Genomic DNA, 24,479 nt, shown 5'->3' with positions numbered 1-24,479 from the left:
GGAGGACAGACAGAAATGTCTTGCTATGGGGTCCCAGGTATCTTGGGTTTAGGCTCCTACTTGAGTTCCTTCACATCATTAGTGGAAAGGATTCTGGACTGGGAGGCAGGGAGCCTGGTTTTAATACTAACTCTTTGATCTTGAGCAAGTTGCTTCTTTCCTTAGCTTTGCATTCCTCATCTGACAAATGTGTGATGAATCCATCTCCCTTCCTTCCTTTCCTTCCCTCCCCTCCCTTTCCTTCCTTCCTTCCTCCCTCCCTCTCTCCCTCCCTCCCTTTCTCCCTTTCTGCCTTCCTTCCTGGAGGTTGTGGGGAATCTCTGACTCTTAAAGTTTCTGGTTTGCAAGTTGTGGTATGTGACAGGGGTCTGCATAGGAGACCATGTCTAGGAGGGATCAAGAAGTCATCCTTTTAGTCCCTCAGTTTCTGAGTCTGGCAAGGCTAGAGCAGAGTAGATGGTCTGGTCTCATGGAATAAACCAATCATGAAATTTGATGTCACCACACTGCAATACTGTTTAATTGAGTGATCGTCATAGTACTACCCGTGCTTGTCCCAGGGAGTCCCTACCACCACACAGCAGGGCTCCCTCCACCCTGTCGTGGCCTCAGATTCCCCCACATCCTGGTTGGGAGGGGAGATGGCTGGATAGAGAGATGGCTGGGTGGGTCCCCATCCCTGGGGAAGTGGCTGCTAGGGCTGTGTCCGAAACCACTTTCTCGCTTCGAGGCTGTTCGAAGCTCCCTTCTTCATATGAAGGTCACCAGTTCCCAGAACTCCTAAGTGGCAGATATTGAACTTTCAGGGCCCAACTCCTGAGATCTGGAAGCCCCTAGGTGCCAAGAACAGGGTCTTCCAGGAGAGTAGAGAGAAGTCCCCCTGGGAGGTGGAGTCTGGCTGTCCTGCTGAAGAGAGAAGAAAAGAAGGTGAAGGGTCAGTAGGGCCAGGGGGAGTTGAAGCAGCTGAGGGAGGGGGCAAAGAGTACTCACTTTGTACAGATACACAGCCCCGCCTCTTCTCCCCTGCAACAGACAGCACCATGAGAGGCCTCCATGTAGATACAGACCCTCACACCCCAAGCTTCCCTTCCTACCAGGTCCTCGCGTGGGCCATTCCCCCTTCTCAATCCAGCTTTCCCTTCTCCAAAATGCTGACTTCTGACTTTCTTTCCTCTTTCTTCCCCTGTAAAATCTTTCCAGCTTGCTTATCCGTCCCTGCTCCCACCCTGGCCCCAGCCACTCCTCCATGCTGTCCTTGCCTCAGTACTTAGGAACAGCATCATATATGTGTCCTGTCAAACCCATTAAGCCCAGGGCCTCTTGAGATCTGAAGAAGCACCCGTCGCTTTCCTCTGCTTATCAATTTCCTTAACCAGATTCTATTGGTCAATCAGACTATAGAGCAGATAGAACCTTTTGAGAATATTTACAGAATCACCTGAGAATGTTCATAGATCCAGAAAACACTTATAAGACCTTTTAAGAGCTGGCAGAACCCAAGTCACAGAGAATAGTAATTACAGCTGACTTCTGGCCCTCAGCTTTCCCATTAACCAAGTGGGTCTCCTGAAAGGGCATCCTGGTTTGTTTCACCCATCCCACCAGTCCTGCTTCCCTCGTGCATGGCTTACCACCCAGATAGGCACAGTTAAAGTGGCTGCAGGTCTGATTATAGCTCCAGAGAGTCACCAGGCTCTGGGCTCCTTCCTGGGAGAACCTGGTGACCAAGAAGACTTCATGTGGGGGGATCAGCACCTCGCGCTCCTCAGGAAAGACAGATAAGGCCTGGATAGGGGCCCCAAAGCAAGTCCTTAGAGAGAAGAAGGTGGCATTACCAAATCTGCGGGCCACTGCCTCATCTAGGGAGCTGGAAGCAAACTGGCCCAAGCGGACAGAGTCCCCCAGCCTCTTGGGTTCAAAGTGAAGGGTGCCCACGCCTCGGAACACCACCTTCCCAGGTCCCCTGCTGCAGCCCCCACTGCCCTGCAGCAGCTGCAGGGCCCGGGTCAAGTAGAAATGCAGAGCCTTGAAGGGGAAGTACTTCATGTAGAATTCCCGGGAGCCACCGCCTGTTCGCACAGCCTGGTTCAGCTCCCAGTATAAAGTGTTAGATGAGTTGGTATAGACCATGACGGCGATTCCGTGCTGGGCTTTGAAGCCAGGGGGCAGGGTGAGCCCTCGACGCCTGTGCTCCCAGGCCTCCCGTGCTGCCTCCCAGGACTCCCGCAGCAGGGCGTGGCCAGCCATCTCCTCCTTCAGCAGAGGGGCTGCCTTTTCTTCCATCTCCTCTGCGCAGCCCACGTAAGCATCATCAAAGGTGTCTGGAGCCAGGCCCAGGGGCAGGATGGGAACAGCCCGGGCCTATGGATGTAGGAAAGAGAGGAGCCACATAGGAAAGGATAGAAGTTCAGAGCACTGGACAGGGGCCCTGGTGGCAGATCAATTCAGAAACACAGTATCTCATTTCTATGACCAGATATATAGTATATGCAATTTGGCAAGAGCTCAAGGGCTTAAATAGCACAGCCACTGCAGTCGACAGACATGGGTTAAAATGCAGACTTCCCCATTTACTAGCTGTGGGATCTTGTGTATGTCTCTTTAACTTTTATGGGCTCTCCACGTATAAACTGAGGATACTTTCTACCTCACAGGGATATTGTGAGGACAGCATATAGATCTTCACTTCTGTACAACATGATGGGGTCATTTTGTCATTAGAGAAGTTCTTGTACCTGGTAGGAAGTGGGGCTAGATGACTTCCAAGCACTGTTCTGGCTCTAAGATCAGTATTCAGGTGATATACAAATATACAGCCAATGTCCAGTGACCTGACCCTGCCTCCATCCTTAGATTCTCTTCCCCCCCATGCCACAACACCAAGACACTGTCAGCTCTGAGACTCCTGAGTCTTCTCCTGCTTTAGAAGCCCATTTTTCCAAACATGGGGTGGGGTGTGTGGAGGAGGTCAAGCCCTGGTCTAGGAGGAGCTGCAGGAGGGCAGCGCACAGGTAGCCCAAGCCGCTTTGCCTGGGCTGCGCCTGTGGTGGCAGACAGGAAGTGGGGAGGAATGATATGAAGGAAGGAGGATCCTAGGAGGACCAGTGGGTGGAGGTGAGGATTCTGGGAGAGAGAATGGGAACTTGGGGCTGCCTGCAGGGATGGAGGTTCCTGAGAAGAAGATTAAGAGGACTGGGATTCTAGAGAAGAGTCCCTGGGAGAGATTTTTGAAGAGTCAGCCCCCCAGTCCACCTCTTTTTGGTCTGCCCCTGAACTGTTTGTTCCCCTTGTGGTGGGAGAAGCTTCCCCCAGTTACCTGCCAGAGGGCATGGAGAGCCATCAGCAGAGCCACCAGCATCATTTTTGGGGGAGACTCAGGAAAGCGAGGTCCAGATGTCGAGGGCACCATTGGCGGTGGGCTGGGGGACAAAGACCTGGGTCCGTTCCTCGGGTGTGAAGTGCCCCCGTTCAGGATACAGTCCAGGAGGGCGTGGGCGGGGCTAAGGGCGGGCCTAAGGGAGTGGGCGTGGCTTTAGAGTTAATTGTCCTCCGCAAAACCCCAGGGCTCCGCTCCCCAAGTTCCCAGTCGCCCCCAAGCTCAGCGTCTTCTGCTCGGGGACTTTCTTGCGATGGTAAGGGTGGAGCCGTTATTTGGCTTCGCCCGGACAAGGGAGGGGGAGGGAGGCCGGGGAACCCACCTGGAAGTTGCAGGGGCGAGAGCGGGAAGGGGCGCTGATAGCTCGGGCAGGAGGCAGGGGGCTCAAGTCCGGGCGGGCGCTGCGCTGTCCCGGGAGTCCAGCCGATCAACAAAGTCCCGCGGCTAACTATAGCCCCCGCGGCGGTAACCTGACACCTCTCTTCTCCAACAACGGACACGGGGTGGGGGCAGCGGGTGTGGCGCGGGAAGGGGCCGAGGGGCGTACCTCCCTACCCCTAGGACTGCGAGGTCTTTCTCCAGAATCCACTTTGGCTCCGAGCGAGGCCAGGGATGAGGGAGGACTTGTGAGACTTGTGAGACTTGTGAGACTTGCCTCTTCCTCAGGTGGGCCCTGACCTGGCTGGGCCCCACCTCCCAGACCACTACGCCGGGGAGGCCCACGCGGGTCCCGCCCACCAGAAAGTCTCCGCTGGTGCATTTGCTGATTTGCATGATATCTGCATATGGCCCAAACGTTGGAGCGTTTGTGGTCGGACCTCTGAGCGGCACCCATCGTTCCCCTTCCCTTTAGTGGGGTGGGACCAGATGCAGAGCTATCTCACAGCCTCAGGGGCCAGTACCACTTCTCCCCAGACCCTCCCTCTCTGGACCTCTTAGACTCAGGTGACCCCATGTTTACAAACACTAGCCTTTCCCCTCCCCTGCTGCGGGCCTGTCTATAAATAACCTGGCTCTGAGTTTTGGATGCCAAATCATAGGTAATGGGAGAAGTGGCCAGCTGAGGAATCAGTAAGCAGCTCTGGGGACAGCTTTCTGGCAGCCTGAGCCGCTGGGGGTGGGAGGGTTACTCTCACAGTGGCCATGGGAATTGGGGGGGGAGGGTCTCAAATGTCAGGATTTAAAGAGATGCTTCCTGCTGCTTGCAGGGGCGAAAGTGGGCCTACAAGGTTAGACTTAACCACAGGGCCTCCATCCTGGTCTGGCTCACTCAGCCCCATCCCTGCTGCCCCATCCCCTCAGGCTGCCCGCCAAATAAAGAATTTCCTTCATCAAGAATCCTGCTTTCTCCCAAATTCCTTCCTATAGCCTCAAATAGACTAACTGTGTATACAGGCTTGGAGAGATGTGGGGAGGTAGATGGAAGGAGTGGCATCCCAAAAAACTAGAACACTTGTCAGGCAAACACAGCTGCCAGACAACTACTCTTGGGGCACCTGGGTGGCTCAGTCAGTTAAGCATCTGACTCTTTTTCAGCTCAGGTCATGATCTCACCGTTCACCAGTTCAAGCCCTGTGTTGGGCTCTGCGCTGACAGCCTGGAGCCTGCTTGGGATTCTCTCTCTCCCTTTCTCTCTGCCCATCCCCCGCCGCTGCTTGTGCACATTCTCTCTCTCAAAATAAATAAACTTAAATTAAAAAAAAAAAAAAAGACAAGTACTTTTGTCCCCTTCCAATGAGACCGACTATCCCAAAGCTCAACTAGATTAGAAAATCAGGAGTTTCTCTATTGTCTACCATGACTATGAAAAACAGCATCTTGGGGCGCCTGGGTGGCGCAGTCGGTTAAGCGTCCGACTTCAGCCAGGTCACGATCTCGCGGTCCGTGAGTTCGAGCCCCGCGTCGGGCTCTGGGCTGACGGCTCAGAGCCTGGAGCCTGTTTCCGATTCCGTGTCTCCCTCTCTCTCTGCCCCTCCCCCGTTCATGCTCTGTCTCTCTCTGTCCCAAAAATAAATAAACGTTGAAAAAAAAATTAAAAAAAAAAAAGAAAAGAAAAACAGCATCTTGCCTGTGTATCCTGGCTGCCTCTGTCCCTGGAGGACCCTCAGCATTTGCTGTTGGAACAGAAGATACTGTCTGGGATGGGTAGGCTTGCTGAAACAAGTCCTTGGTATCAGATCTAGTGGATCAGAGTTTTGTCCTCTCTGATGCAAGTGCTTCCCCCATCCCCAAATATGGAAATCCAAGAAAGGCCCCAAGAGATGGAATCAAATCTAGTCACTAAACAGAGGCCCTGAGGCAGAAGCAGAAAGTCCTTTAAGATCACCTAGCAAATCAGTGCTGGCCAGACCCAGCCACCTTAATCTGGGAATCTCTCCTGGCATGTTAGGTGAGTCTCCATGCTCACATAAAAGGAATAAAATGCAAATGTAAAAGATACCGAGGACAGGGTGCTGTGCACAGGACCAAACCCAATAGGGAGACAGTCATTCCAGCCTGGATCCTCGATGCCTCAGCCCACCTTCTCTCTGGCTTCAGGGGTTCCCTTTTACATGGGAAGAGCACAGGCCCAGGGCAGACTGGGCAGAGGCTAGTGTTCCCAAGCCTTGAGGAGACATCCAGAAATAGATGGGGGAGTGTCACATTTCTGAGCAGCTGTGTGGGGACAGGGGGTGAGGGACTGACAGTATAAAGGAGAAACCTGCCTTCCCTCTCCCCTGGTGGCCATCGCAGAAGACCAACACCAGCTTCCCTGGAGAAGGCCTAGGTAAGGGGCACACCACCCTCCTCCTGGGCACAGGGCAGGGAAAGACTCTTTTAAAGGGGAAATTTGGGGTATTGATGGTGGAGTTTCAGGAATTAGGAACAGTTTCAGGGAAACTTTTAGTCTGTTCAGGTTGCTATAAAATATCCCAGACTGCATAACTTATAAACAAACATTTCTCATAGTTATGGAGGCTGAAAGTCTGAGACCAGGGTGCCAGCATGGTCAGGTGAAGACTCTCTTTCTGGCTCATAACTGGCACCTTCTTAGTATGTCTTCATATGGTAAAAGGGGCTAGGGAGCTCTGTGGGGTCTCTTTGATAAAGAACATTAATCCCATCCTAAAAGATCCACCTTCTAAAGCCATCACAGCAGGTATTAGGATTTCAACATATGAATTTGGGGGTAACACAGATATTCAGACCGTAGCCCCTTTTATGGAGAGGTTTAGGATACCTAGGGAGGCTTGGGGCATTGAGAAACTTAGGGGTTCCTGGGAAGGGACTTAAGAGTCACATCCCCAAAAGGAAATGTTCAGTGAGGGTCTGGATAAGGAGAAATGACAAGTACCCTGAACAGGATGAGAGGAAAAACAGAAGGGCAGGTGGGATATAAGGGGTTGCCCAGTGCCTCCACTTCCTTGCCTCCCATGACCTCCCCATCATTCTGGCCCCACCCCATTCTCCCAAATACTGCTCACCAAAGTCATCAAACTACCTGTTCTGCAGTGGTCTACACTGTTAGCTGCACCCAGAAAGCCTCTCAGACTCTCAGCAAACATTCCAGGTGGCCTCATCTGTGGCTGCCTTGGGCTAAGCTCTGGGGACACAGAACAGGTCATAGCTGGTCCCTGCCTTCAAGAAACTCACAGGCCAGGAGGGGAAACAGACACATAAGGGCAACACAGTACGATTAGGACAGTGACAGAGGGAAGCACAGGGTGATTTAAGAGCACAGAGTCATCAGAAGACTCCCTGGTGAAGGGGACCCCTGAGTTAAGCCTTGAAAGGTGGGTAGCAGGAGAAGGGCATCCTCAGCAGATGGCAATGTGTGCAGAGCCACGGGGAGGGAAGAAGTGGAGCCTCACCTGGAACTTTGTTCTGTACTGGAGAAGCCAAGCACAAGGCTGAAGAGGTCACGGAGGGCTAGGTCACAGAGCACCTCAAATGCCAGCATGAGGAGGATTCTGTCCTGAGGGTAAGGAAGGAAGTTGTGTTTTGTTGCTTTTTTTCCTTTCTAGATGTGTTCTCATGTATTCCCTCATAATTTTCATCTCTGCATTTTTACTCTGTATTTTGAAATATTTCTTCCAGTTAGGTTTGGCACACAAGGTTTTAAGCAGGTAAGCAACTTGACCAGCTGTGCTTTAGAAACATTGTTCTCCCTGCTCTGTGGAGGGTGGATTAGCAGGGGTGACAGCTGAGGCAGGGAGATCAGGGAGGAGGCAGGGGCAGACCTCAGCCATGGCAAGGGATGTGGGGGTGGGAGAAGAAAAGGAGTTTCTAGGATGGATCCATATGGTGATTAGATGGCAACTAATTTAGTGTTTGATGAATGAAGTGACCATTGTGGGTGACTGGGTGAATAACAGAGATGGTATATTATATGAGACTCTTTCAATGGCAAGCTAGATAAAACCTAAAGAGGAAATTATTGGGGTGCCTGGGTGGCTCAGTCAGTTAAGCGTCCGACTTTGGCTCAGGTTATGATTTCATGGCTCATGACTTCAAGCCCTGCATCCGTCTCTGTGCTGACGGCTCGGAACCTGGAGCCTGCTTCTGATTCTGTGTCTCCCTCTCTCTCTGCCTGCCTCTCTCTCTCTCTCTCTCAAAAATAAATAAACATTAATAAAAATTAAAAAAAAATTTAAAGAGGAAATTATCACAAGAATACCAGGATACTTCATGAGACCCAAGTGAAGAGCCTCTAGAAACCCAAGATGTCTTGGTCTGCCTGTGCTTTGGCTTCAGGCAGCTTTTTCTTTGCTTCTCAGCCCTCTTTTTCCTTTCCCTGGGGATCTTATGTCTTCTCTGACTTCAATACACCCATGACTCTCAAATGTCTCATCTTATTGTCCATTCTTCTATCCCTTGGACATTTGCCCCTTGAGAGTCCACACATGCCAAACTGAACTCACCGTTTTTCCTCTAAACCTGATTATTCATTCATTTTGTATTGAGCACCTATCATGTGCTGGGATGGGCAAAATGAGCTTTTAAAGTGTCTCTGCTCCTCCTCTGTTAGCAGACTGGAGTATGGAATCTGTATGTCATCCTTGATTTTTCCCTCTGTTGCACCCCCTATATCCCATCAGACACCATGTCTAGTAAATTATACCTAATGACTCTGGGTCCATCCTCACTGCTAGTATCTTAGGCCACATGATTCAAGGTCCTCACTCTCACTTCAGAACTCAGACTTCCCTATCCCAAGCCTAGGAACTCTCTCTTTTCTTGCCTTGTCTCTGCAGGGTAGAGATGAGGATAGAAACAAGGCAACAGAGAGATGGCAAGAGATAGAGTTGGCCTAGTGAGGTTTTGCTGCATAACCATTTTGCTCTGTACCATAAAATCTCGTGGCACGCAAAGGTTTATTCACATGTTCACAGGTTTTTGGGCTGACTATAGATGGTCTAATCTAAAGTGAGTTTGCTTAGGCTGCTCTGCTTCAAGCTGCCAGTCTGCCTCAGCTTTTTGCTGGCTGGGCTCAGGTCTGCTGCTTATATGATCATTCTAGGGTCCAAGCTAATAGAACAGTTCTGGGCCACATTCTGATGATTTGTGACCCCAAAAGACCCCCTCTCTTGGTTTAGAGTCTCCCAAAAGCCAATCCAGAGACAAGGACTTGGGTGTAGTGAGCTTATTTGTAAGTTGATCCCAGAAAGTACAAGTTTAAAAGTGGCAAAGTGGATGGGGCACATGTACCCCAATGTTTATAGCAGCGCTTTCAACAATAGCCAAATTATGGAAAGAGCCTAAATGTCCATCAACTGATGAATGGATAAAGTATTATGCTAAGTGAAATAAGTCAGTCAGAGAAAGACAGATATCATGTTTTCACTCATATGTGGATCTTGAGAAACTTAACAGAAGACCATGGGGGAAGGGAAGGGGGAAAAGTAGTTACAAACAGAGAGGGAGGAAGGCAAACCATAAGAGACTCTTAAGTACAGAGAACAAACTAAGGGTTGATGGGGGGTGGGGGAGAGGGGAAAGTGGGTGATGGGCATTGAGGAGGGCACTTGTTGGGATGAGCACTGGGTGTTGTAAGCCAATTTGACAATAAATTACATTAAATAAAATTTAAAAAGTGGCAAAGTGGGATGGAGAAGAGAAAAGCACCCCCTCCCCAAAAAAAGTGCGTTAATGAGCACACTGTGACCACTGTGGTCAACTGGGGCTTAATCCCACTGGGTACCCTCTGTGGGAAAGGGAATCTGACTTCCATTCTTCCTTGGTTAAGGGTTGTCCCTGGGAACATTAAATCCCCTGCACTTTTGGGTTGCCCTGAGCAAGTTTACAGGGTGATGGAGAAAGTCTTGGGCACAAAAATAACATGGAAAACTAGAGGTGGGAGGCTCAGCATAAGCTGAGGTATCAGCATGCACGAGAACTATCCACTGCCCCTGTGTGTGGACTTGTGGGTGGGCTGAACCATCAAAGTTTAGCCTCCTCCCACCCAGCAGATTATAGAACAGGGATGCTTAACCTGAATGAGACTGGGGGCAGAGACATAACCACCTGAAATTTATGTAACATTGGGTGAGGGTACATACATCCATTTGCTTTTTTAAAAGTTTAATGTTTATTTTTGAGAGAGAGAGAGAGACAGAGCATGAGTAGGGGAAGGGCAGAGAGAGGGGGAGACACAGAATATGAAGCAGGCTCCAGGCTCTGAGCTGTCAGTACAGAGCCTGGTGCAGGGCTTGAACCCATGAGCTGTGAGATCATGACCTGAGCAGAAGTTGGACACTTAACCGACTGAGCCACCCAGATGCCCCTCCATTTTCTGAGGAGACGTTTCACCTTTCATCAGATTCTCAAAGAACCACTGACTGTTTTACCATTTGTGTATAAGAAGGAAAATAGAAATATCTTTGAATTTGCTTATATGTGCATAGAGTATCTTTAGAAGGATACACAGAAAATGGGAATGTTGGTTGCCTCTGGGGAGATGGAGTGAGGAATTAGCAAGCGAAAGATATTTTATTGTGTGCCTTTTGGACTATTTAAATTCTGAACAATGAAAATGTATTACTTTAAAAAAAAATTAAACCTTTAGAGGCACCTGGGTGGCTCAGTCAGTTAAGCGTCTGGCTCTTTATCTTGGCTCAGGTCATGATCTCACAGTTCGTAAGGTTAAGCCCCACATCAGGCTCCATGCTTGGGATTCTCTCTCTCCCTCTCTGCCCCTCCCCTGGCTTGCCCTCTCTCTCTCTCTTTCTCTCTCTCTCTTAAATATTTTTTAAAAAGATTTAAAAAACTTAAACCTTTAAAACATTAAACATTAAAGTCAAGATTGATCCTGTTAGTAAGCAGAAATGTGAATTAGAAAATAGATATCCTCAGTCAGCTGAGAGGCTGACTCTTGATTTCGGCTCAGGTCATGAACCCAGGGTCGTGGGATCAAGACCCTGTTGGGCTCTGCACTGAGCATGGAGTGCTCTTGGGATTCTCGCTCTCAAAAAAAAAAAAAAAAGAAATCATAATAACTAGAACTGGCAAAGACATAGAGAAAAGGCCACTCTCATTCACTGCTGCAGAAGAGCAAACTAGTACCTCTGGGTGGTAATTGAGCAGTGCCAAATAAACAATAATTCATATCCTTTCAACATTATATCACTTCTTGATCTTTCCTATAAAAATATGCCCATAAGTAGATAAGGATTTACATATATGGATGTTCATAAAGTATTATGTGTAATGTCAAAAATGTCAAAAAGTTACAAAAAAAATGTGTGCCCAGAAGAAAATAGTTGAACAAACTATCATTTAGCTATATTATGAAATCCCGTGCTGCCATTATAATGAATAAGGTAGATATGAATGTATGATGTGGAAGGAAGTCCTTGATACATTGTTTCCTGGAAAAAAGGTTACAGGAGATGTATGTGAAACATGAAAAGGCATGTTCCTTTTCCTTTTTGAAAAAAAGAAAATAAAAACCAAAAGCAGCCTGTGTACAGAAAACTAGGTGTGTATGCATATTTAAATATTAAATTACTTGCATGTGCACAGAAAAAGGTCCGAAAGGATACTACTGTCACGGTAACAGCAAGCACAGTTAAGAGTGAGAGAGGACACAGAGAGACTGTCTGCTCCAATCCTTACCCCAAGCTGGACTCTGCCTTCTTGGAGCCTCACTCCCCATCTCATCCTCTCCCCAACTCCCAGCCCCTCTCCTTTACCACCTGGGGGGTCTACATCTGTCCCTGCCCTGGAAGCAATCGAGGGCTTAGGGGAGGAGGGCTCAGTTGGCACCAGGACTGCAGGAGGGGAGGATGGCTGGATCTTATACCTGGAGTACTGCCATGGTCCCACCAGGTGACCAGTCCTGGATCTGCCCTGTTCCAGCCTCACATCCCCCACTGGGTGAAGCCCAGACCTCTTACTGTGGTAGTCAGGACCTTTCACGAACGGCCCCAACATTCCCACACTGCAAGCTGTGCTGTGCTGTGCTGTGCTGGATAAAATGTCTTTCACTTTCTACATTCAACACCTTTGCTCTTCTCATTTCTGCTACCCACGACTCCTTTCCCACCCCAAATGCCAATCTTCCTATCCCAGTATCCACTGATTGAAGCCTTATTCTCCTATTTACCTGAAAGACCTTGTTCAGGTAACATCTCCTCCAGGAAGTCTCCCATATTCCTATGTTCCAGCAAGAAGGGTCTACTCTCTCTCGAGCCTTCATTTCTATGTTGTGACTCTGTGCCAAGCACTGGGAGTGGCACAGATTAGGTGTCAATTAATGTTTATGAAATTACATATTAACATTCTCATTTTCTAGATGAAGAAACTGAGACCCAAAGAGAGATAGTAACTTGTCTAGGGCTACCTCCAACATGCAGCCTCCTGCCATGGTGTCTCTGCTGCTTGTGTCCATGGGCCTCATGGAAGCACTTCAGGTATGGTTATCCTCCACTGTCTCCATGTCAGCAGGCAGTTGTCGGCTGAGTTGTCAGCTTCCTGTGAGGAGCCAGGGGAGGAGAGAATGACTGATGCTTCCTTTGGGGCTTGCCCAGCCCGAGGGGACAGTCCCAGACCCTGGTCTCTGCAGCTAGTCGTTCCCAATCCCCTTCCCCTCCAGGTGTGTTTGGGGCTCTCAGCGTCATCATCTAAGTGGAGAAATTTGGTGACAGGCTCCCATTCTCCTGAGGCTCATCCTCTCAGTCCTTACTGCTCCCTCTCCCTCAGGCCCAGAGCCACCCCATCACTCAACGAGACCTCTTCTCTCAAGAAATGCCCCTGGATATGGCCCCAGCCTCCTTTGATGACCAGTATGCTGGCTGTGCAGCAGCCATGACAGCTGCCCTCCCGGATCTCAACCAAACAGAGTTCCAGGCCAACAAAGTGTATGCTGACGGCTGGGCACTGGCAAGCAGCCAGTGGCAGGAGCGCCAGGCCTGGGGACCAGAGTGGGGCCCCAGCCCTACCCGGCTGCCCCTGCCACCCCCTGGCTTCCGCGATGAGCATGGGGTGGCCCTCCTGGCCTACACAGCCAACAGCCCCTTGCACAAGCAGTTCAACGCAGCCGTGCGGGAGGCGGGCCGCTCCCGAGCCTCCTACCTCCACCACTTCTCCTTCAAGACACTCCATTTCCTGCTGACCGAGGCCCTGCAGCTGCTGGGTAGGGGCCAGCGTTCACCCCAGTGCCGCCAGGTGTTCCGAGGGGTGCATGGCCTGCGCTTCCGGCCAGCAGCACCTGGAGCCACCGTAAGGCTGGGAGGATTTGCCTCCGCCTCCCTACAGAATGTTGCAGCCCAGCAGTTTGGGGAGGACACCTTCTTTGGCATCTGGACCTGCCTTGGGGCACCTATCAAGGGCTACTCCTTCTTCCCTGGGGAGGATGAGGTGCTGATCCCCCCCTTTGAGACCTTCCAGGTAATCAATGCCAGCAGACCAGCCCAGGGCCCTGCCCGCATTTACCTCCGGGCCCTGGGCAAGCGCAGCACATACAACTGTGAGTACATTAAAGGTGAGCAGGGGATGCACTGGTCAGCATCTATGCAGAAGATGGGCCTCCCCTTCTGTTTTCAGGGGATACATACACAAATATTACAAATAAATTAATAGTAAGGGGGACCCAGTCCTGTCCCTCTGCCCCTCCACCCCCTTGCATCTAAGGGGAGACAAGCTTCTGAGGTAGTAGGACGCTTGTCCCTGGAGGTGCTTAAGCCAGAGCTGGCCACTTGCCTGCTGGGAGGTTGAAGAGGGTTTTCTGACCAAGACAGGTGTCTATGGACATTTGAGAGCCAAACAGAACTGGTCAGGCTTTTCTCCCAGCTGGAAGCTGGAAGGCAATTAATTTCTGGCCATAGCACTGACACCCAGACCATTGATGCCGGACCGGGTCTGATTAAGAGCCCCAACCTCAGCTTCCAAGAGGAGCACATGCATTCGGCTGAATGGAAATCCTGTGCTGTCGTGTGTGCTGGGTAGGGGTGCAGGTGGGTGGTGAGATAGCCGTTAGGGGCTGTGCCCCAAAGTTCCAGCTCAGGCTGTGGCAGGTCTCGGATACTCTTCCTGTCTATCCTCCAGGACTGGCCAGAGATGGAATCATGAGGCCAGCCTCTGGTTCTTAATATCTGAAGGGGTTGGGGGTTACTGGTCCTGGCCGAATGATGCCCAGGGGCTTGTGAGGCCTAATTTGCATAATTAGAAGCAGGTTGTTGCCTGGAACTGTGGACCACATCTAAGATAGGAGAAAGTCCAGTATGGCTACCATTCTCACCTTGGACAGCACCATGAGCTTGCATGAGTTAATGGAAGATAAAAAAGACATGCAAAATACATAAACTAGTGCCTCCTTGGCTGGGACAAGGCATGGGAGAGGGAGAGGTGAGGCAAAGCTACAGGCCAAGGAAGCAGGAGGGTACCCAGAATAGACCCTGGCTTTGAGGGCTGGCTCCCTTCTGGCTCTGCTGCTCATGGGTCAAGTCAAATGTAGGCAAAGGAGGTCCCACCATAAGGAAGCAGAGTTAGAAGAAAATGTATCAGCTTCTCCTTGAATGAGTTGGGGATGGACCACAGGGTTTGGGGGTTCTTTCCTGACCTGAGAGCTATTGAGACTTTGATTATTTACTGTTTCTTCCCTACAGATAAGCAGTGCAAGTCTGGGCCCTGCCGTCTGGATAACTCAGGTAAGAGCTGCAAGCCTATGTGGGCCTCAGCTCAAGGATGAGCAGGGTGCCCTGGGGTTGGACTCCCCTCCTGAATGCATGTCACTCTTGAAAGGAAAACAACCCTCTTTTAATCAAAACAAGTAAACTCTCTTAAGCAGACACCTGTGGGGGTTGCTAACCTCTCTTAGAGGACATAGATGTGTGTATGGGGCAGTAGTCATGCAAGCTGATACACCTGCCCCCAAGTATGGGGCCCTCTCCTTCACAGAAGGTCAATGATCATGCACCAGAGAGATCCAGGTTGCAGTGAGGGGATGAAGGGAAGGGACCACTCCCAAAGTCCTCTCTGGGCCTTCTCCTTCAGCTGCAGAACCCACTGTCTCTATTACTAACCTCAGGGCTTCTGTAGACCACCTTCCAAGGTTGAGGTCAGGTCTTGGGTGCTGGAGACCTGGGATCTCATCTGAGCTCTGCCCTTTCTCTGTGATCACTCGCTCTCTCTGGGCCTCAGTTTTCCTATCTGTATAATAAGCATATTAGACTAGATGATCCCTAGGTCCCTTTCAGTTGTGACTCTTCTTCCCTTGAATACCCACTATTCCAGGGCCTGCCTAAGCCACCACTTCTCTAGGTGGGAAGGGGCTTTTCCAGGGGAACCAACTGGAATAGGCCCTTCCCAAGAAAGAAACTCTAGCCACTTATCCCCCTCAGGTCCCTCTTCCCTCCTCCAGGGCTCTGTGAACAGTGGGAAGGAGGGGGCCCTAGCATCTACTTTATTCCCACCATTCTCCACTACACAGTCCCACACCATGCTCCAGGCACACCACGCCATGAATCCTCACCATGATCCAGTGGAGTAGGTACTATCATCACCCTTGTTCTACAGATGAGGGAACTAAGTCCTAGAGAAGTGAAGCAACCAGTCCTACACACACAGCTAATAAGGGGTGGGGTCCAGAGAGCCCAGCTCTAGAGCCACACTCTGAACCACCACACTACCTGTTCCCCATTTCTCTCCAGACACCATCTTATTTTATCCTTACTGTACAATAAACTATTGGAAGGAGGAAGAACAGGGAGTATTACCTTCATTATATAGTAAAGGAGACCCAGAGACAGAAATGACTTGCCCAAGGTGACAGAAGGAGTCAGTGGCAGAGCCAGGGTCAGAAGCCATATCTCCAGGCTCCAACCAACTTGAGTTCTGGTAATGTCATTTTAAGCACTGAACAAGTTAAGGATTCCCCCTGGTCCATCAGTACTTCTATCAGGGGTTGGGCAGAGGGGCAAAGATGAGCATCACTAGAGCTCTCATCATATCTCTTCCCCTTGTTCAACCTACTCTGTGATGCCCCATTTGTCTCAGTAGGGGGCAGGGGCATAGACCAACCTAGTGACCTCTGGAAGGGGAACTGGGGCTCTTTCATCTGCCTACCCTCCTCCCTGAATCCATGCTCTGCATCTCTGCATCTCTGGCTCCCATCACACTTTGTGTGTCTGTGTTTCCAGCTCACTCTGCTCGCTCCTCTTCGTCTTATTTATGTACCTCATTTTACCCTGAAAACTTCTCTCTCTGCCTCTGTTTTTCCCACAGCCATGAGTCAAGGCCCCATTTCTGCAGTCTGGTCCCTCCTACTGCCACTCTGGCTCCTTGTCAGAGGAACCTTTCCATAGACTCCAGGCCTCCCATCATCCTTCCAACACTGAACAGCCCTGCCTGCTGCCTCTACCCAACATGGGGATGTTGGCCACATGTGTGCTTTAAAGGCAGCCAGGATCCATGGTAACTCCATCTGCTGGGAACTCTGGGACGTTGGTAGCTGCCAGGCCTGCTGATGGAGAAATAAGGGAATCTGAGGACTGAGCCTTAGCCAAGGCTCTAAGAATGAGACACTGAAAAGACACGGGGGTCTCTACAACAGGCAACAACTCACTTGGAGGTTAAACTAGTTTGGGGGGGAATGGGGAGGAAAGCACTTGGCCAGAGCATTTGCTGGTATTACTCAAATGCCTCACATGTGCACCTGGAAAGCTCCTATTCACTCTCCCAAGAAGCCGTCTCTGACTTCTCCCACCTGGCTGGGCTAGGGGTCCTGCCTCTCTGCTCCCACAGGTCCTTAGATGCTTCTCTACACCACGTGTTCATGTTTGCCTCCTGTATCAGATGGTGAGCTTCCTGACGGCAGGGACTGGGTCTAAAGCACAGAGGTAGTGCTAGAAAACGTGTAAATCAAAAAGGAACAAACATCTTGCGAATGGCTCATCTCTGCAGTGCCCTGCTCTGGACGTTTTCAAGCTCTCTGAATGTCAGTGTGTAGGAATGATGTGGACGGGCTCTAGCTCCAGACAGTAGAGAGCAGGAGAAATAGCAGAGACAGCATTAGGTTCTCTGCCAGGGTCTCAGCTGAATGCGCAATTGAATTCTTGTCAGCAAAGACATAGAATTTCTGCTCTGATCTATGTGTCCTAAGGTTCCCGTCTCTAGAGAGACAATCCTGGATCCCCAAATTCCACTACCACGGGTCCCAAGGGTTAAGACAGGACACTGAAGAGGTGCTAGGCACACACTTACTTTATTATGAGTTGGGGCTTTGGGGCCAAAATTCTGGTGTGGACTCCTGCTCTGGAAACTAGAATCCTGAATCCTTTACCCTGAGTCCTAGGCAGGGACTGGCAAGACCAAGTTCCTAAAATAATAGCCACCAAGGAAGTAAGAGAAGACAAAGAAACATGGTAGTTCTGTTTCTCATATAACCTGCACCCTTGCCACTCTAACATTTCTAACACTCAGCATCAAAGTTCAATTCTGTTCTTCCAGGACCGCATTTTGATTTTGACCCTTCTTAGAGTTTCTCTTCCATAGGGATTAAGGGAGTGGCAAACTCTGGATTTCCCTTAGTGGTTAAGATATGTAGACAAGCGATCCCTGTGGTTTGTGAAATCGGCAGTGCTGATCCTGAAGAAAGGGTGTCCCAGGCTCTTAGGCACAGTGGGGAGAGACTGGGTGGCCTGAGAGCCAACAACCACCTGGCCTTTCCATCTCTGTCTGGGGGTGCTGTGGCTGCATCAGACCCCTGGGACTCACAGGGCCTGCACCAGCACCAGGAGGCTCATGACCAGGGCCATGGAGAAGAAGATCCCCAGGAAGAAGCGATCCATCACACGGGCCAGCCGCTTCCAGTCCTCATGGCGGCGCTGGGCAGCCCGGTGGCTGTGGAAGGTGTTAGCAATGGTAGCTACGTGATGCAGCAAGGCTTCTTGATGGCACAGACACCGTGGCTCATGGCAAGGAACTGCTGGAGGGTGAACCCCTTCATCAGAAGGCTGGGGACTGGGGGGTGACTCAGGTGGTCTAGACTGCCCACAGGGCTCCCCTCGTTCCCGCACGCACAAGCCCCGTGCCAGGCGTCCCAGGAGGAGGGCCCGAGCCCAGGCTGGCACTGGTCGGGCACTGGGACCACAGTAATGCAGGTTCATGATAAGGATGGTGAGCGCTGTGGAGAATGTGACCATGGTCATGGTGGCCATGTAGTACTTCCCTGAAAGAGAGAGAGTGAGCTGGGGCCCAAAACAAGAACTCAGGGTGCCTGAGTCTGCCCACTGCCTCAACACAAATAGGCACCAGCTCATCCACCATGAGGCTCTCAGGACCCTCCAATCCCAAGGGATGGAGCCAGGAAGGACATAAGAGCTAAGGTCTCCTCATCCCCTATTCCTACAAGTGAGTTCTCACAAGCCACGTGCTCCCTAGTTGTTCTCCTCACTGCTGGACTCTGCACTCCCTCACAATCCATGAAAGCCACGCTCTCAAATGTAGAAGCACCATCTGGGGCAAGTTATTGATTCTTTTGGTACAACTGGGATAACAACAGAACTTACCTCACAGGTCTGTGGTGAGGGCTCCCTGAGTTAATAAATGACAAGTGCTTAGGAGAGGACCTGGCACACAGCCAGCACTCAATGCAAACTGCCTGTTACGACGGGTGAGGGGGAGGATGTCTTCCTGGAAGGGGCCTACCCCTCTCCCCTCAATCTCAGAATGAGGCATGCTCCCGGAACGCCCCCACCCTCACCCCCAACTCCCACACCGAATTGGGCCGGCACGGCTGGGCTGGGGATGGGCGGGGGCCGGTCTCACGGAGGAGACGGCTCACTCCCCGCTCACTCCCCGCCCCCTCACCACCCTCGACCCGCGCCTTCGTGGCTCACCGATGAGTGGCACGCTCTCAGCCGGTGGCATGCTCTCGGCCAGGAGCAGCTGGAAGACGGTGAGCGCCAGCAGCACGGTGACGCCGAGCGACACCTTCTCGCCCGAGTCGGCGGGCAGGTGGAAGGCGAGCGGCGCGAGCAGCGAGATGAGCACGCAGGGCAGCAGCAGGTTGCACACGTAGGCGGCGGCGCGGCGGCGCAGCAGCAGCGTGAAGGTCACGTCCGGGTAGGGCTCTGAGCAGCAGCCGTAGGTGAGCACGCGCCGCCGTGCCGGCATGCCCAGCACGTGCCACTCCACGTTCTCCACGAAGTCGGCCAGGCTGGCGGTGGTACCGCGCGGCCGCACGTCCAGCTGGTGCCCGCCGTGCGTCCACGAGCCAAACGTCAGGCCGCAGCGCTGCGCGTCGAACGGGAAGGCCGACACGTCCACGCGGCATGAGCTGCGCGTGATGGCCGGCGCGTCCCAGCGCACGGCGCCGTCGTGCCGCAGAACCACGTTGGTGCTGGCCGAGGCCGGCGGCTGTGCGTCAGCCCTGTGGGCGGGCGGGGTTGGGCTACCTGAGGAGGCTGCTGGGAGGCAGACTCCTGCAGCACCTCTGTGACCCGCGGGGCCCTGTGGTTACCAGGGACCGCCTGGAGGGTGGAGGGGGTGGCAGAGAGGGCCCTGCGTGCCTTTGGAGGCTCAGAAGGGGTGGCGCCTGCAGACTCTAGAGGAGACACGGATCTAGGCCAGGGCAGGGTGAAAACACATCTGCAAAAGATGGCACCTGGCTGCATTGTGTTATCTGCAAATCTCCTAGGGGGCCCCTGGGGGAAAATATGCAGAGCCATGTGTTGTCTGGGAAACACAACTGGTTTAGGTGGCATAAAGGAATGCTCCAGAGGGTTAGGCCCTAGAGGAAGTCCCTAGGTAGGCCGTCGGGGAGTCCTGGGAGACTTGGAGCAGGCCTGGAAGGGTGGAGTATGCCATCAGGAGGCACTTGTACCGCAGAACCCTCTCTGTGAGAGATACAGAAATGGCCCTTAGACCACACAGTGGGTTCCCAGGAGACATTCAGCCTGGGTTGGCTTGGGAGAGTCTAAAGTGGGGCATATCATGGAGGGGCTGGCAGCTTAGAAGGGTCCTGGGGGAAAAGCTTCCAGGGCAGCATAGGAACCAAGTTAGGTTGTGGGGATGGGGAATCAGTGCAAACCTAGAGCCAAGGGCAACAGATGGAAGGGGGAGGGGCCCAGGCAGGCAGTACTTGTTATAGAGTACGATGTCTGGACGCCACACGAGACTGCTGGGGATGCGGATAGCATCCAGGCCACCATAGGCATCGGGGTCCCATCGTAGGTAGGCATCTGTCCACTCCTGTCGAATCCACAGGTACAGGGTCAGCACCTGGTTCCGCTCATCCTAGTGGGTGGCAGGGAGTAGGCACAGGTGTGGGCACACATATATGCACACCCTCCCCTGTGTGTACACACTCACCTACAGAGTTCTGGACGGCACCCACAAACGCAGCTGGCTCACAGTCCAGTTCCTACCCAGGCCTGACCTTGCTATGTGACCTTGACAGTTTTCCACTCTTCTTTAGGTCTCAGTTTCCTCAGTAGTTACATGGGTGATAATCCCTGCTGGGCAGGAATCCAAGTGTGCAAGTAGTGGACACACTGTGGGCACCCAGCAGTTAGTATCCAACAGTTAGTAGCTGTTATTATTGTTAATATTAATGTTTATAGATAAGAATTATTTGGAGAATAATCCCATTCTCTCACTCCCTCCCCCCCCCACCCCCCCTCCAATTCCTTGACACTGCCATAGGCATGCTCCAAGGTTGCACCACAACACACCATATCAATGATCTGGGACAATGTCACCTCCAGGGTCACGTTCAGAGCCTGGTCTGTGTCTGCCACAGGTCTCAGGGCACTTGTGTAGTTGGCGAAGAGGTCACGGAACAGCTTGTGAGCCAGTCTGCCCTCAGCTCCCAAGCATTCTGGGGGACCAGGAAACAGGGTTGTGCATCTGAGACCCTTGTCCAGGGCCCTCTGCTCACACCCTCTATCCCCACAAGGCTGGCACCTGTCACCTGCTGTGCTATCTCCTGGCCATCTGACTGGTCCTCCTGATGTCTTCTCTGTCCATCTAGCTGTGGTTCTAGTTCCTCCCTGGACTGCTTCCAGGGATGAGTGGGGTGAAGGCTGAGGACTAAATTGGTACTGTCTTCTGGAGCACGCTGACTGTTTTTTTCCCCCACCCTTTCCCTTCCTAAGGACCTGGATTCTGCTTGCCCTACTGCAAATGCAACAGGGGCCTAAACAGACGATAGGAGTCTCATCTCTCACCCAGGTGTTGTTAACCCCATTGCCACCCCCCCCCCCCCCGGCTCCAGTCTCTCAAACCTATCTCCACTTATCCAGCTGCACTTCTGTGGATGCTGTGGGCTATCCCTCCTTCTGAAAATCCTCTCTTCTCTAGGCTTCTGTGACATACCACATTGTCTTCAGCCTCTGACTCAAGTATTGTTCCCCAGAATCCTGTCCTTGGCCTTTTTTTTTTCAGCCCAGATTTTTCTCCTGAGCTCCAGACCCATAAATACAATTCATTCCCGAATGTCCTATTGGCACCTTTAAGGCTGTAGGTCCAAAATATGAACTCATTTCCTCCTCCCATGCTCTGAAACCTATTCCTTATTCTGTGTTCCCCATCTCAGCAAACAGCACTGATCCCCCAGTGATTTCAGCCAGAAATCTGGGAATTATCCCTCCTTTCTGCCCCCTCCCCCTGCAATCCTACCAGTACCCGAGTCCTGCCAGCCATGCTACTGGGCATCTTTTGAATGTCTACTCACCTCTGAAGCTGAGAGGACTTCTCACTGCCCCTGCTGCAAGTTTAGTCTCTCTAACCAACCTTCACATTTCTGAGATCAGGTTTTTAAGCACTCAAGTCTGACCAGGCCAGTAGCTGCTTAAAAGTGTTCAATATCTCTCTCTGTTGCCTGCTAATAAAGTCTAAACTCAGCTTGGCATTCAAGGCCCTTCATGATCTGGCCCCCTCACCCTGGCTTTTCCATCACTGCTCCCACCCCGGCCAGGCAGGTCTTCTCTTGTCCCCTTCAGCACCTTTGTCCTCCATGATACCCAGATAGAACACTTGTTCCCCACACAGTAGTGAAGAGAAATAGGGTGTGGAGAGAGATTTGGGGAGGAAGGCAACAGCAGCAGTGCCCAGAGAAGCAGGGCTGGTTTACTGAGCTTCACACCTGGAAGCAGCGAGAGCAGGAGCAGAAAGCCCAGGCCGGAGACAGAGAAGCTTAGGCTGAGATGGTGGCTCCGGGGCCCCATGGCCCTGCCACAGCAAGAGGTGGGGCAGGTCTCTGGGTGTGAGCCTCTTGGCCCCACTGAGGGCAGCATCAGGCTCTGCTGGCAGGGATGGTGTGGACGACACCTGCAAGTCAGAAGTAAGACTGAAGTCTCTGCTGGGTCCAGCTACCCTCTGGGGAGCCCTGCGGCTCTTCCAGTTCTCTCACCCTCCTATTTGTACCTGCCCTTGGATTTAAGTACTTGGATCTTGGCATCTGCTCTTTCTCCTCTGTTAGTCCTTTCCTCTTCTGGCCTCTGCCCCTGCACTTGTCTCTGCCCCCCCCCACCCCCCTTTACCTCTCTCACTCAGCATCTCCGTCTCCACTTCCTTTTGTCTTTTCTTCTGTAACTCTTTCTTGGCCTCTCTGCCTCTTTGACTTTGGTCTTCCTCCTTCCACTCATTCTTCCTGTCTCCTTCTATTTCAGCCCCCTAACTTCCTTTCTCTGTTCTCCGTACCTGGACTCCGGATGAGCCTGGCACATTCTCAGCAGAACGGGGCAGGGACTCCATCAGCCCTGAGCCCTCTGAGGCATAGGGCTGCAGGCCCCTCCCCCTTTGCCATTTTCATTAGCTTAATTATAGGGTTGGGACACCTGTGCCCATGGGAACAGAGTAATTGAAACTGACACCTCGGGTTACCGGGCCCTGAATTATTCAAATTCTGTAAGTCAGCACCCAGGCTCAGCTGAAGCCCAGCCTGGGGTATTGGAGGGCACAGAGATCCTAGGGTCAGGGGTGTGAGGGAGCAGGACCCATGGATGATGCTGTCCTCCGAGTTCTACCACCATTACTGAATTCTTGAAGCCTCCTTTAAACTGTCAGCTCTGCCTCCAGTGAGAAATCGAACACATCTGTCCAGGCTAGGTAGGCACTTTGTGCCAATCAAGCTCTCCCCTCCTGGTGGGAATGGGAACTGAGCCTCAGGCTCCTCCAGGTGGCCCCACAGAGCAGGGGATGCAGCTCACATCCTCACCTCCAGCTCCCTACAGCCATCCCAATCGGAGCCTCGGTGTTTTCCCCATGCCCAAACACCATAGGTGATATGGGGTAGCAGGGAAAACACAGGCTTTAGAGTCACTTTCAGCTCTGTCTTATGAGTTGTCTGACATGGGCAAGCTACTGAAACTCTCTGGGTTTCGGTTTTCTCATACAGGATAATAGGATTAACAGTCCTCACTTTGAAAGGATTAAATGAGACAAGCAATAATGCAAGGCAAGTGCCCAGCATATTGTCTGATGCACAGTAGTCAACCAACTATAATCTCAGTGATATCTTCAGGAACACACACTTAGATTCACAAGTCTCCAGCCCCTGGCAACCACAGTTCTAAACTTTCTATCTCCATAATTTTGACTTAAGTACCTCATGTAAGTGGAGTCACACAGTAGTTGTCTTTTTGAGATCAGTTGATTCACTTTGCATAATATCCTCAACATTGATCCATTTTGTTACATATGTCAGAACTTTCTTATTTTAGGGCTATATATATTCTATTGTATGCATATGCTACATTTTGCTTATCTATTCATTCCTTGAGGAATACTTGGCTTGCTTACACATTCTGGGTAGTATGAATAATCCTGCTGAATATGAAAATAGAAATATCTCTTCAAGACTTTGTTTTCAGTTCTTTCGGATATATACCCAGAAATGGAATTGCTAGGTCATATGGTAATTCAATTTTTTTTTTTTTGAGAAATCGCTATACTACTTTCTATAATAGCCATAACATTTTACATCCCCACCAAACAGGGTACAAGGGTTCCAATTTCTCCACATCCTCATCAACATTTATTATTATTTTTTAAATAGTAGCCATCGTAATGGGTATAAGTTGGTATCTCACTATAGTTTTGATTTGTATTTCCCTAATGATTAGTGATGTTGAGCATGGTTTCATGTGCTTATTGGCCATTTATATGTCTTCTTTGAAGAAGTGTCTATTCGAGCCTTTTGTCCATTTTTAAATTGTTTTGTTGTTGTTGTTGTGTTCTAGGAGTTCTCTCTATATTCTGGATATTAAGCCCTTATAGGGTATATCATTTGTAAATATTTTCTTCCATTCTATGGGCTGCTTTTTCAGTCAGTTGATATATTCTTTTGGTGAACAATATTTTAAATATTTTATGAAGTCCCGTTTGACTGTATTATTTTTTTGCCTGCACTTTGAAGTCATATCCAATAAATCATTGCCAAATCCAATGTTGTGAAGCTTTTGCCCTGTATTTTCTTCTAAGAGTTTTATAGTTTTAGTTCCTATATTTAAGTATTTGATCCATTTTAAAATTTTAGGTATGGTGTTTAGATAAAGGTACAACTTTATCTCTTTGCATGTGGATATCCAGTTACCCCAGCACCATTTGTTGAAAAGACAAATTCTTCCATTGAATGGTCTTGGCTCCCTCATCAAAAATCATTTGACCCTCATGTGAGGGT

At 50.9% G+C, this 24,479-nt stretch overlaps 3 protein-coding genes across 12 annotated transcripts; 1 reads left to right on the top strand and 2 right to left on the bottom strand.

Moving 5' to 3' along the window:
* Positions 1–496: 496 nt before the first annotated feature.
* On the bottom strand, positions 497–7,331 carry ART5 (ADP-ribosyltransferase 5). Of its 7 annotated transcripts, none has more exons than XM_040489190.1 (5): positions 7,228–7,331; positions 3,317–3,512; positions 1,632–2,361; positions 991–1,023; positions 497–909 (listed from the first exon to the last, which is right to left on the bottom strand). In XM_040489190.1, exons 1-5 carry the CDS (start codon positions 7,314–7,316, stop codon positions 803–805), a joined length of 1,155 nt encoding a protein of 384 aa, XP_040345124.1. In that variant the 5' UTR covers positions 7,317–7,331; the 3' UTR covers positions 497–802. The 7 variants fall into 7 exon arrangements, with proteins under 7 accessions (XP_040345124.1, XP_040345125.1, XP_040345126.1 ...); XM_040489191.1 differs by lacking the exon at positions 7,228–7,331 and adding an exon at positions 3,924–4,307 and having other exon boundaries at positions 1,836–2,361; XM_040489192.1 differs by lacking the exon at positions 7,228–7,331 and adding an exon at positions 3,924–4,307 and having other exon boundaries at positions 497–906; positions 1,836–2,361.
* Positions 6,039–18,429, top strand: ART1 (ADP-ribosyltransferase 1). Of its 4 annotated transcripts, none has more exons than XM_040489205.1 (5): positions 6,039–6,143; positions 12,150–12,267; positions 12,557–13,243; positions 14,461–14,502; positions 16,079–18,429. In XM_040489205.1, the coding sequence occupies exons 2-5, from the start codon at positions 12,205–12,207 to the stop codon at positions 16,082–16,084; spliced, it is 798 nt and encodes a 265-aa protein (XP_040345139.1). In that variant the 5' UTR covers positions 6,039–6,143; positions 12,150–12,204; the 3' UTR covers positions 16,085–18,429. The 4 variants fall into 4 exon arrangements, with proteins under 4 accessions (XP_040345139.1, XP_040345138.1, XP_040345136.1 ...); XM_040489204.1 differs by having other exon boundaries at positions 12,557–13,322; XM_040489202.1 differs by having other exon boundaries at positions 12,557–13,337.
* On the bottom strand, positions 17,544–22,552 carry CHRNA10 (cholinergic receptor nicotinic alpha 10 subunit). The gene is made up of 6 exons (XM_040489098.1): positions 22,499–22,552; positions 21,942–22,126; positions 20,530–20,740; positions 19,938–20,092; positions 18,694–19,226; positions 17,544–18,023 (listed from the first exon to the last, which is right to left on the bottom strand). The coding sequence occupies exons 1-6, from the start codon at positions 22,550–22,552 to the stop codon at positions 17,566–17,568; spliced, it is 1,596 nt and encodes a 531-aa protein (XP_040345032.1). The 3' UTR covers positions 17,544–17,565.
* Positions 22,553–24,479: the final 1,927 nt, after the last annotated feature.

Source organism: Herpailurus yagouaroundi, unplaced genomic scaffold, assembly GCF_014898765.1.
Source record: "Herpailurus yagouaroundi ecotype Mexico unplaced genomic scaffold, PumYag 180, whole genome shotgun sequence".
NCBI classification, from domain to species: domain Eukaryota; kingdom Metazoa; phylum Chordata; class Mammalia; order Carnivora; family Felidae; genus Herpailurus; species Herpailurus yagouaroundi.
This window is presented reverse-complemented; position numbering and strand designations above follow the sequence as displayed.